This window comes from Gopherus evgoodei, chromosome 4, assembly GCF_007399415.2.
Source record: "Gopherus evgoodei ecotype Sinaloan lineage chromosome 4, rGopEvg1_v1.p, whole genome shotgun sequence".
NCBI classification, from domain to species: domain Eukaryota; kingdom Metazoa; phylum Chordata; order Testudines; family Testudinidae; genus Gopherus; species Gopherus evgoodei.
Genome location: NC_044325.1, coordinates 69,652,827 through 69,665,027, shown reverse-complemented (window position 1 = coordinate 69,665,027; position 12,201 = coordinate 69,652,827). Strand labels below are relative to the sequence as shown.

Here is a 12,201-nt window from a genome sequence, read left to right as displayed (position 1 = left end):
CTCTACCCCCATCACCAAGGCATCAGCTGCAAATCTCAGAATCACAGTGAACACCTTCCATGTCCTCTTACTGTTCCTGTGTGAGCTTGGCTGCTTTTACTTTCTTGGGGAATTATGCCTTCGAAACAGGGTTCACCTGAAGGAACTCTCTCTCTCTCTCTCGCGCTCTCTCTCTCTCTCTCTCTCTCTCGTGAGCCAGAATTTATTGTAATGTAATACAAAATGCTGGTGCAAGTGTTTCCAGAAATTATTTGTAGGTCTAATTATCACTGTGTCCTGAAACAGAGCTTTCACTGTTACTTGAAAATAAAAAAATTTGCCTTTCAAAACAGCTTAAATTTGGTATCCGCCACTCCAGTGCAATGGGAGCACAGGGGAAGCAGCAAGCTTCCCTGTGTCCACTGTAATATATTGGCAAAGTTCAGCAAATGTAGCAAACATCAACTGAGATGCAGCTTGTAGGGAAAAGGGATTGGCAATCCAAAAATCTGTTCTGTTGAAATATGAAAATCATAAAGATCCAAATTGTGAGCGAATTAAATAAAAAAGCTTGCTCTAATTAAATAGCTCTACGGTGCTTGCTCACTGCAATGTCTGAAAGTCTCCAAAAATTATCATGCAATGACATAGCAATAATTGAGTTAGCTTGTTCCATTAGATCATGGAATTCTCTTAATTTAGCAGTGTATATAAAATGACAAACAGTAGGAGTAAATGCAGAAAACATCAGTAGAGTAATATAAAGTCATGGTGAAAGTGGCAGGATTACAATTTACAAATCCTGAAACATTGTCAAGATATTACTTAGGCCACTACAAAGTGTGCACCTGAATATGGTGCGATAAGTGAGAAATGTTCTTCACCCTTTGGCATTTAAATCTGTACTTTCGTATCAGTAACTTAATACTGAATGGATCCTGTAAATATGTGGCAAGCAATAGTATGATGTTGTGAATGCATGCTGAAGTACACAGGATGTTTTGTCTGAAACCCGATTTCTTTTTAGTGTGTGACTGTGCGGGTTAGTGTTGAACACACATTCATGTATTTTTTTGACTGTATATGAAACCAACCGTTGAAAAGAAGCCTCTCACTGAATACTCAGAACTTTACTACTTTGGCTTTAAACTTCAAGGCTTCTGAGCCTCTGAAGTAGTTTACTAAAACCTCTCCATTGGCAATGTGACTAGATACACAATAAAATCAGTATAAAAATTATAATAACTAACCGTTCCCAATAATAGATAAATCCTCCCCACCCCCAAACTTAAAAAAACATTTGCTGTGGTGGATATTGAACTCATCTGAACAATGGTGGGAATCTGTTTTTGATTACTGTAATTCTGTGTAGTGCATTATCTATCGTTTGAGGTCTGAAATCTCTACTTTTTTTACGCAATTAGCATCTGTAACACTAAGTTGTTCTCAAATAATGCTTTCATTCAGGACCACTTCACTTCCCCAGATGAATACGATGATCCTACTGTCCTCTACGAAGCCATTGTGTCCCATGAGCAAAACCTGGTTATAGCACATGAAGGGGACCCTGCCTGGAGGAGCGCTGTCCTTTCCAACTCTCCCTCCCTGCTTGCCCTCCGCCACGTGATGGATGATGGCACTAATGAATATAAAATCATCATGCTGAACAAGCGGTATCTCAGTTTCAGAGTAATCAAGGTGTGTGTTTTCTTGTATATGCACGTGGAATGGACATATGATGTGCTGCTTCATGATGTTTTAGAATTTAGTGTAATCATTACAGAAAACTACTACTTCAGGCCAATCCATTACTTTTCTCAGTAAGCAGTCACTGCTTGGGCTGTCCTCATGGAGAGAGAGTACTTAATTGGTTATCAAGATAGTGCTGTCCGTGAATATTAAATATTGACAGAAAAAAAAGTGTAATGTCATCTCTGAAAATGCCTAGTGACAATATCAGCAAAACACAGTTTCAGCAGTCCTTTTATGTTAGTTTCATTGGACCTAATTGTTTATCTTCTTATTGCCCTTTTGTCCATTATGTGTATGAGGTCTGGAAAGTGTCTTAATACCTTGTAAAGTCAGCATAATACTCCTACTGTATAAACATGGCCCCATGAAAGCATGTCTATATTGTGACTTATACTGTTGGTGACAATTTTGAATTTATCTACAGTTAGACAGCCGTGATAAATGTAGCCTTAGTCTGACCATAGCTTTACTTCTGCCCCTTCAGTACTTACACAGATGCCCCCTCTTCTGAACAACGCTTAAGCTTTCCTTCCAGGTCTCTCCATAACTTTGGATTTCAGCTTTATTTTCTGCTGCTCCCCTTTGTCTACTCAAGTGTAATTCTTAAATGGACCTTTTATCTGCTTCATGTCATCTTCTATGTATGCCCCCTACCCCAGCCAAGATATGTGAGAGAATCCTCAATTAACGTATGCCAAACTGCCACTCACTCTTCAAAAACTACAATCCAGCTCCTATTCCATATTTGTGCACTTTATTCTGTACTGTTTGCAGCTTGTGCCGATATGTTGAGTCCTTTGAAGCAGGGATCATGAATGCTTGATGGTTATACAGTGCTGTGTACACTTTTATACGCTCTGTCCATAATAATGTAATTCTTCTTTGTGTGCTTGCTTATGTCCATTCCAATGTAGGTGTGTGCTTGCCATGAGCGTTGCCACCAGAAAGATTTTACCTCAGTGGTATCTGTCGGGGCTGCTCCCTGGAGTTGCGCTCTCACAGCTTTGGTATAAAGGACTCCGCCAATCCCCCAGTTCCTTCTTATGACCCGCAATGGTCGCTGGAACTATGGCTCATTCTTGCTGTTGCAAGTATTTTGTAATGAACTTTTCTCTACTCTTATTGTATATAGTTGATTGTATTTACTAGTTTCAGTTATTAAGTTAGTTAGGAACCCTGCTAAGTGGGATTAACCGACCCACACCCAGCACCAGGACATGCCTCAGTCTCCAAGTGTCAAGCCTTGTGGATCTTGTCACAAGCCTAAGCCTGTGAGTGCCCCCCATTCCAGCAGCCTCAAGTGTCTAAGAGAAGCTCAGCTGTGTAGGGATGTTAAGGCCGCACCAAAAAGGATAGTCATGCTAGACTCCACTCTATCCTCATGGAGTCAGCACTCTGACCTCCATTGGAGCAGGGCCACTTGGATTCGGCACCGAGTACGTTGGCCTCAGTAAGAAGCACCCTGGCTTCACTTTGGGATGTCCGGCGCCATTCCCCAGCTCCAGCACCAAAGTGAGATGCTCCAACCATGCCTAGGGAACCTCGGCACCATCAGTCATCCCCAGTGCCAAATAAGGATGGGAATGCGAGAGAGCCCAGGCACCATTCACTGTCACTGGTGCCTAGGAAGAAGCAAAGGAAGATGGACAGAGGCTAATCACCTACATCGAGGTCAGTGGGACAGAGAGATGCTGCCAGGGTGCAACCCACATCAGGCTGTCCTCGGGCTTGCCGCACAAGGTCCAGCAAACTTTGCAGGACCTGCCATTTGAAGATGCATCAATCTTTTCAGAGCGGACAGACTCCAAACTTCAGTTTTTAGAAGAGTCAAGGGCCACAGCAAACGACTCGCTTCTTCCTCTTGCCTGCTTGAGAGGACTATAACAACAGGAAGAGCAGGGGCTACAGGAGGAAACCTCCCCCACAGTCTTGATCTGTAGCTGCACCCCAAACACTTGATGGGGTCAAAGCAGGCTTTTGGATGGGATGCTCGAGGATGATGTACCAGGACGGTTTATGGATTGAAATTCCCCAGATCTTGTGGACTAGTTATCCCACTTTGATTGAGTGCTATGCATGGTCGCAGTGGGATATACCCTTCAATTTTTTTGTTCCCCTCCTTGCCTCCTTCCCTCCCCGTTACTCTTTGGAGACCCTTCTCACAAACAACTTCTAACTCAAGATGTGCAATCACTCTTAAGTGGGATCAGTGGAGGAGGTTCCCCCAGAACTAAGGGGTTGAGAATTCCACTTTGGATATTTCGTAATCCCAAAAGTCAATGGCAGTCTCAGACCGATTCTGGACCTGTGAAACCTCAACAAATTCATGAAGAAGCTGAAATTCCATGTGGTCTCCTTGGCCTCCATCATTCTCTCCTTGGATCCAGGGGACTAGTACGCTGCCCTTTACTCAAAGGATGCATATTTCCACATTGCCATCTTTCAGGGATACGGAAGGTTCCTCAAATTTGTCATGAACCATGTGCGCTACCAATTTGATGCTCCCATTCTGTCTCTTGGCAGTCCCTTGGGTATTCATGAAGTGTATGTCAGTTTTTGCAGCTTTCTTGAGGTGATAAGGAGTTCAGGTTTATACATACTTTGATTGGCTGATGAAAAGTCGATCCAGACTCCAGGTAAAGACAAATGTGAGACTAATACAGTCGACCTTCCAGAACTTAGGTCTGCTCATAGATGCACAGACTTCCACCTTCTTCCTGGTCCAGAGGATGAATTCATCAGGGCAGTTCTGGACTTGGTAAAGGCCAGAGCTTCTCTCGCAGAAGCATGCTTCCAAGCATAGAAAGCTTATAGAAGCCTCAAGAATCACCCTGTCGTCATGGCAAGAAATTGCTTACAGCTCCTGGGCCACATGGCATCTTGCACCTATGTGGTTCATCACATAAGAGTTTGGTTCATAGCTCTCCAAGCATGGCTGGCATCAGTGTACTTGCCAAGCCTACATCATGTAGACTGTCACTACAGTTCCCACAATTGGTGGCTAGACCTGCTAACAGTGTGCACAGGAGTCCCTTTCTCAAGACCCCAACTGTTAGTCTCTCTCATCAAATGCTTTGGCAATGGGATGGTGACCTTGCTTGGGCTCCCTCAGGGCTCAGGGCCTCAGTTTTCCAGAAGAGCTCTTGTTGCACATCAATGTCAGAGAGCTCAGGGCAATTCGCCTGGCCTGCTAAGCATTCCAAATCCATGTAGCAGGCAGGTGCATGTCAGTCCTTACAGGCAACACAACAGCCATGTTCTCTATCAACAGACAGGGTGGAGCACACTCTTCTCACTTGTGCCAGGAGGCACTTCACTTATGGGAATTATACATAGCCCACTCAAGATTTCCTTGAGGTGAATCATCTGCCAGGTTCTCAGAACGTACTTGCTGATCACCTCAGCTGGGTTTTCTCCAACCACCACGAGTGGTCCATCTGCCTAGAGATCTTATAAATCATCTTTTTTTTTTAAGGTCAGGCTTGACAAAGCCCTGGCTGGGATGATTTAGTTGGGAATTGGTCCTGCTTTGAGCAGGGGGTTGGACTAGATGACCTCCTGAGATCCCTTCCAACCCTGATATTCTATGATTCTATGATCTTCCAGAAGTGGGGAACTCCCCAAATAGATCTATTTGCAATGAGGTGCAACAGGAAGTGTCTCCAATTCTGCTCTTTCCTGGGCCACAGTCCAAGATCTGTGACCAATGTCTTCCTCTTGCCCTGGACGGGGTATCTGTTCTATGCATTCTCATCCATTCCTCTCATACACAAGGTCTTACTGAGGATTAGATGGGACAGAGCAGGAGTCATCCTGATAGCCCCAGCCTAGCCACGCCAGCACTGGTTCACGGTGCTCTTGAACCTATCAATAGAAACACCAGTCCAACTACCTCAGATTCCAGACCTAATATCTCAGGACCACAGTCACCTGCGTCACCCAAACTTCAAGGCTTTTCATCTCACGGTCTGGAAGCTCATGCTCCGGACTACTTCAAGAAGTTCTTTTAGGGAGTAGAAAGCCATCTGCTAGAACTGTGTACCTGGCAAATTGGAAAAGGTTCTTGACCTGGTGAGTGCAATCATCAGTACCATTCATTCTGGACTGCTTGCTACACCTGAAACAGCAGGGGCTACTGGTTTAATCGATTTAGTGTCCACCTGACTGCTATTTCAGCTTTTCGTCTGTGGGTGAATGGCTGGTCCATCTTTGCAAACTCAATCTGCAGTTGGTTTCTCAAGGGACTTGACAGGCTGTACCCCATGGAATCTCAACCTGGTGTTCTCAAGGATCATGGGTTCCCCATTCGAACCATTGGCAATGTATTCTCTGCTCTGTTTGTCCTGGAAGGTGGCTTTCGTGGTGGCCATTACTTAGGCCAGAAGGGTATCAGAGATTAGGGCCCTTACTTCAGAACCTCCATACACAGTATTCTTCAAGGACAAGGTTGAGTTATGTCCTCACCCAGTCTTTATCCCAAAGATGGTTTCACAATTTCATAGTAATCAGGGCATACTCCTTCTGGTCATCTGTCTAAAACTGCATGCCAACAAACAGGAGCAGAGGCTTCACTAACTAGATGTCAGATGCACGCTAGCCTTTTACACTGAAAGAATCAAATCCACTTTGAAAAAGAGACTCAATTTTTTGTGGCTGTTATAGACAGGATGGAAGGGTCTTTCAATCTCAGTCCAGAGAATTTCATCATGGATCATGTCCTGTAGCCACACATGCTGTGATCTGATGAAAGTCCCTGCTCTGTCCCTGACAGCACACTCCACAAGGGCACAAACTTCTTCAGTTGCATTTGTGGCACAGGTCCCTATCTAGGACATCTGTAGAGCAGCAGTGTGGTGTTCAGTTCACACTTTTGCATCTCACTATGCCATGATTCAGCAGGCTAAAGATGATGCTAGGTTTGGCAGAGCAGTGCTACAATCTGTTTGTCAATGAACTGCAACCCCCACCCCTTACACCTGCTTGGGAGTAACCTACATTAGAATGGACATGAGCAAGCACTCAAAGAAGAAAAAACGGTTATTAACCTTCTGTAGCTGCTGTTCTCTAAGATGTGTTGCTTATGTCCATTCCAAAGTCTCCCACTCCTACATCACTATCGGAGTTAGCTGGCAAGAAGGAACTGAGGGGTCGGTAGGTCGGCAGGTTCCTTTATACCAGCACTATGAGAGTGCAACTCCAGAGGGCACCACACCCGACCTGATGGATACCACAGAGGGAAAAACTTTCCGGCGGCAGTGCTCGGGGCAAGCACACACTCCATACACTGGAGTGGACATGAGTAACATCTCAAAGAAGAAGAGTTAGAGAATGTTAGCTTTTTTTTCTTCCTGTCCTTGACTAGTTTTCCAATATGTCCTTTTTATTCCTTGATATTTTTTTTTGCTGCTGTTTTGCAGGTAAATAAGGAGTGTGTGCGTGGCCTCTGGGCTGGGCAGCAGCAGGAACTTGTCTTCCTGCGTAACCGTAACCCAGAAAGAGGGAGCATCCAAAATGCAAAGCAGGCTTTGAGGAATATGATCAATTCTTCCTGTGACCAGCCCATTGGATACCCAATCTACGTCTCACCTTTGACTACTTCCTATTCGGATAGCCATGATCAGCTCAAGGAGTTTCTTGGGGGAGCTATCAGTCTGGGAAATATCAAAAACTTCATAGTGTCCACATGGCACAGGTGAGCTGTGGGAATGAGTTCTCAAGAGCATTCAGCTATTCAGCAACATCACTGTCAATGCTAAGATGTTAGTACATTTTAGCAGAGCATAATTTATGGCATTCAATCACAGAAGTGTGGATGCCTCTCAGTATTTTCCCCTTTAATCACAATTGCAACACATGGCCACTGCTATGGTAAGACTGTTATTCAGCAGGCCACGTGAACAACATCCCAAGAATTTTGTCAATTAGAATATCGTATCCAATTTTAACAACTCATAAAAAAATTCTAGGTGGAAACATTATACCTTGAGTTGTAATCTCAACTGTGCCAGTGAGGTGCTGTGGAGTTTGAGTGTGTCACTTTTCAATGCCTCAGTTTATTCTGTCCATAAGAGGAATATAATTATCTACCTCACAAAGGTGTGGGGACGATTCATGCAGGTCTGGGACTTTAACATGCTTACTTCAGTGGGACTACTCACATTTTTAATTGGGACTCTCTCATGAGTAAAATTATGCAAAGCATTAATGCTTTCAAGATTGATGACTTTGTACAGCACTTTGAATATGTAAGCAACATACCATTCTAAACATTAGTCAGTACTACACGAGTATTTGACTAAATGTAGGTGTGGTGTATTTACTACAAACTGTGATGTATCTCTTCTCCACCCCAAATCACTTCTCCAGCATATTGCTAGAATAACCTGTCACAGTACATAAAAAAGCATTAGACCTAAGCTAATTATACTTCAAAATCCTAGATCAAGAAGCAAAGAGACTGAGAAAGGATTTAGCAATATATTTGAGCACTGAAGAACAAGGGTAGTACTCGGGATTGGAGGATGAGTAAATGTGCTATGTTTAGTGAGTCTAAATGAAGCGTAGCTTTCCAAGCAACATAATAAAAATAAAAGCTTACAGGCTCTAACTGACAAATTGATTGGCCCACCTAAATGTTCAAATGCTGGCATGGGTAGTATAAAAATCTCAAAGAACCCTAGCACATCATAGTCACTAAAGTGTCATAACTGAAATCCATTGCTAAAGCAATAAGAAAAGAAAGTTGAAAAGAGCTAACAGTTTTGTCCTGCTCATTTTAAACATAAAGAGAGAAAAAGTATGAGGAAAAGCCTGAAATTAGAGATCAGATAAATGACTGCCATTATAGACAGACCAGCATAAACTCTGGTGCTAATATGACCATAAAATAGAAGAGCAATAAGTTCTAGTATTTGAGAATTCAGTGGTAATACTTTTCATAACAAAGTCACATTTTAAATAGTTGGTACTACATATATATAAGTAAATATCACTTAAATGTTTGTCGGGAAAATATTTTGAGTGCTGTCTCAGATAGCAACCTACAAGTTGGGGAAAGCATAGTACTGAAGAAAAAGCAATATAGTTGAAACTGATGTCTGGTCACTTTTTTCTGTTCGCTAATACAGTTGATTCTCATTGTGTTCTCAGATTAAAGAAAGGTTGTGGTGCTGGTTGCAACAGTGGTGGAAACATTGAAGATTCAGATGCTGGAGGTGGGGCTTCCTGCACAAGTAACAGTGCAGCTGCCAATGAGTCGCAAAGCAGCATGTCACAAGCAGGAGGGAATTTAATTACAGGGCAGGGCCCTGGAGTGGGACTCCACCCTCCTGTCACATCTCACCCCTCAACATTAGGTAAAACTAACCTAAAGTGTGTATATTATATAAAATGCTGGAACTGTACATTGGCTATCTGTCCCAGAGGGAATGGTATTTTTCACCACCATGGATCAGGGCTGGGCTACAAGCACAAAATTAATTTGGTTCTGTAAACTTAATTCCCAATGGAAATGTATTCATATCCAAAAATCACAATGCTGTTTAGCACAATGATGAGTCTCTGGACCGCTACTGGAATGGTTTGAGGATTGCAGATCAGGATTGATATGCTGACCAGAGTTGAGTGGGATAACCTTTCATAGCACCTCCCTACAGGATGGCTAACCTACACCAGTTCTTACTGTTCCCTTGTGTTCACAAATACCAAAATCATAGCAAGAGTTTTATACATGTGAATATCTGTCTTTTATGCTACTAAAACCTTACTGCTACTGCGGAGTAAATAGTCTGTTGCTGCATGGTTTCAGTTAAACAGTAGCCAAGAAAATGCCATTAGTGATCTAGTGAGGAACTGGAGGTAATTGAGCATGTGTGTTTCCTGAGGTATAGTTGCTTTTATTTGCCTGTCAAGAAAAATAAAGCTATTTTACATATTAGTACATTGCCAGCTTCTGAATCTTATCATACCATATAGCATTATAAGGTCCATAATTGTGATAGGTATCTACAACTGTCTGGCACCAGAGAGGAGCATTAATAAATATGCATTAAATAATACTAATAAGAGCTAAAATTCTCATGGTTTTTCTTTGCCAACTTCAAATCTAATTAAACATTTCAGAACTAGTTAAAATAGCAGCAATAGTAACTAAACTTTCTGATGCACACTTAGGAGTGCAGTCAAACCACATGTTTGACTAAGAATTTTTGGTGTTCTGAAACACTGCAAATGACAGAATTAGACAACGTAGAATGAGAAACCAAACTCTTCAGTATTAAAGAAATACTTCATTAATGCAATAAGAGTTGGGCTCATACCTACAAAGGACACTTCCACTTTTGCATCTATGCTCCTAGCAATGTAATATCAGTTTCTTAAACTAGTTAAGATTAATTGAACATATTCAAATATTTCATTGTTGAGAGGACCAGTACATCTTGTCCCTGAAGTATTCTAGGCATTTCTGATATGCCCATCAATTTTGTATTGAGGTGACAAAACACTTGTGTAAGTGTCTAAAATCTAAAATGTGTGGCAGCCATGAATTAAAACTATCAACTCTCCTGATTCTGTTTTTGTTTTTTGTTTTCTTTTAGGCACCAGTCACAGCTCCCACTCTGTGCAGTCAAGCCTTGTCAGACATTCCCCTGCCCGTGCCTCGGTAGCCAGCCATTCATCTTATTGCTACAGCAGTCGTCATTCATCACTTCGCACGTCCACTACAGGCTTTGTGCCTTGCCGACGCTCTTCCACCAGTCAGATATCCCTTCGTAACCTCCCATCCTCTATCCAGTCCCGCCTATCCATGGTGAACCAAATAGAACCCATTAGCCAGACTGGCATTGTCATCATGCAGCATGGCCTACCCTCTTCCAGCAGCTCCAGCCAAAGCATCCCAGCCTGTAAACAACATGCCCTTGTGGGCTTTCTAGGAACAGAAGGAGGGAATAACGTAACTGATGCACAGTCAGGTGGTAATGCAAGCCCTGCAAACCATATGCAAGCCAAAAGGGATGAAGTTATTTACAGAATCCAGGTGAATCAGCCAGAAGAACACGTTAATCTACACTCTTTTTAGCCTTTATTTTTTCCCCTCGTTACAGTATTATCATCTTCCACCTTGTGGTAACTAAATAACACTATCTCTGCCTTCTATCCACACACATGTCCTGGAGTTTCTCAGTGCAGAACAGAAGTGCAGTTATGACTAGAAAGGTTCATCTATATTTTGCTGAACAGGTGGCCTACTGGAATACTGACCAATATCTACTCACATTACAAACATGTTTTATTTTAGCACACAGCAGTGAGAGAGTCAGCTAGATTCTGTTCTGCTTCATACCTTAACAACAAAATTATAAGCTTAGTTTTGCTTGCGGAATCTTTATTTACTGGTTGTAACATGAAAGACAGAACAGCTTCCTTTGCAGTGCTGGCAGTTTGTATCTTTTGATTTGCAAACTAAGAAAATTTTCTGTAGAAGTCACTGTAAAAATATTGTCCGTTTCCTTTTCATTGTTCACTTCTTGGTTACTGCCACATACAAAGTCTTTGAGCATGTGCCAGTTCACCATTGATTTAAGTTGCCAGGGGAAATTTTGGTAGTTTTGTTGAAATCTGGAAGTTAAACACACACTCTAGCTCATGTGGCTTTTAATAAACCCTTGCATATGTTTACAATAGAGTGTTGCTGGGATAAATTTAGAAGAAATCACCAATAGGACAAAGGTTGTATCCAGCTTGTGTCACATAGTGACAGAACTTAATGCCATAGTGAAGCCTGTCTTGGTCATAGTCATTCAGTAATGACAGACAATTGCAAATAAATTTGGCAGGCCTCAGTTTTGTAGCTTTTGTATGCAGGCAGGGGTGGACTAAGTAAAATACAGGTAAGATCTGCTAACGTTCAGGGATGCTCTTTTAAAACTGTTTTTTCCCAAAAATATTTCTTCTGTGTCCCTTCTGTAAACTCCTAGTGTGATGGTGGGTATCTAAGCAGCTCCTGCTTGTTCACAAGTTGAGGGAGGTTTTCCACAATGCTTTCCTGCTGACCTCTTCCCAGTGCAGAAAGCCTGTTAATTTCAAAACACTGGCTGGTCTCTGCCAGGGGTGAAAGTAAGTTACAGGACTTACCGGTACTGCCAGAGTCCTGAGGGAGGTGTGGCCTCAACCGGAAGAGGCAGGGCCTCTCAAGATTTAAAGTCCCTGGGGCATTGCTGTGGCTGGGAGCTCCAGGGCCTTTAAATCAACTGGGGACTCCCAGCTGCAGAGGTGGTTGGGAGCCCCTGGGGCTCGGGCAAATTAAAGGGCCCGGGGCTCGGCCGCCGTGGAGCTCTGGGCCCTTTAAATCCCGGCCCCAGCCCAGCCACCGAGCCGCAGGTGGGATTTAAAGGGCTCTGGGCTCCCTGCTGCAGGAGGGAGCTCTGAGACCTTTAAATCCCAGCTCCAGCCAGGCCGCTGAGCTGCAAG

General features: G+C 43.0%; 1 protein-coding gene across 4 annotated transcripts in view; it reads left to right on the top strand.

The window, feature by feature from the left end:
* Nucleotides 1-12,201, top strand: part of PCNX1 (pecanex 1) — a 133,393-nt gene that overhangs the window by 110,003 nt on the left and 11,189 nt on the right. For all 4 annotated transcript variants that reach the window (XM_030559669.1, XM_030559668.1, XM_030559667.1 and 1 more), the window contains 4 exons: nt 1,447-1,677; nt 7,149-7,423; nt 8,881-9,086; nt 10,329-10,768. In XM_030559669.1, the coding sequence (XP_030415529.1) occupies nt 1,447-1,677; nt 7,149-7,423; nt 8,881-9,086; nt 10,329-10,768 (1,152 nt within the window). The remainder of the gene's footprint in view (nt 1-1,446; nt 1,678-7,148; nt 7,424-8,880; nt 9,087-10,328; nt 10,769-12,201) is intronic.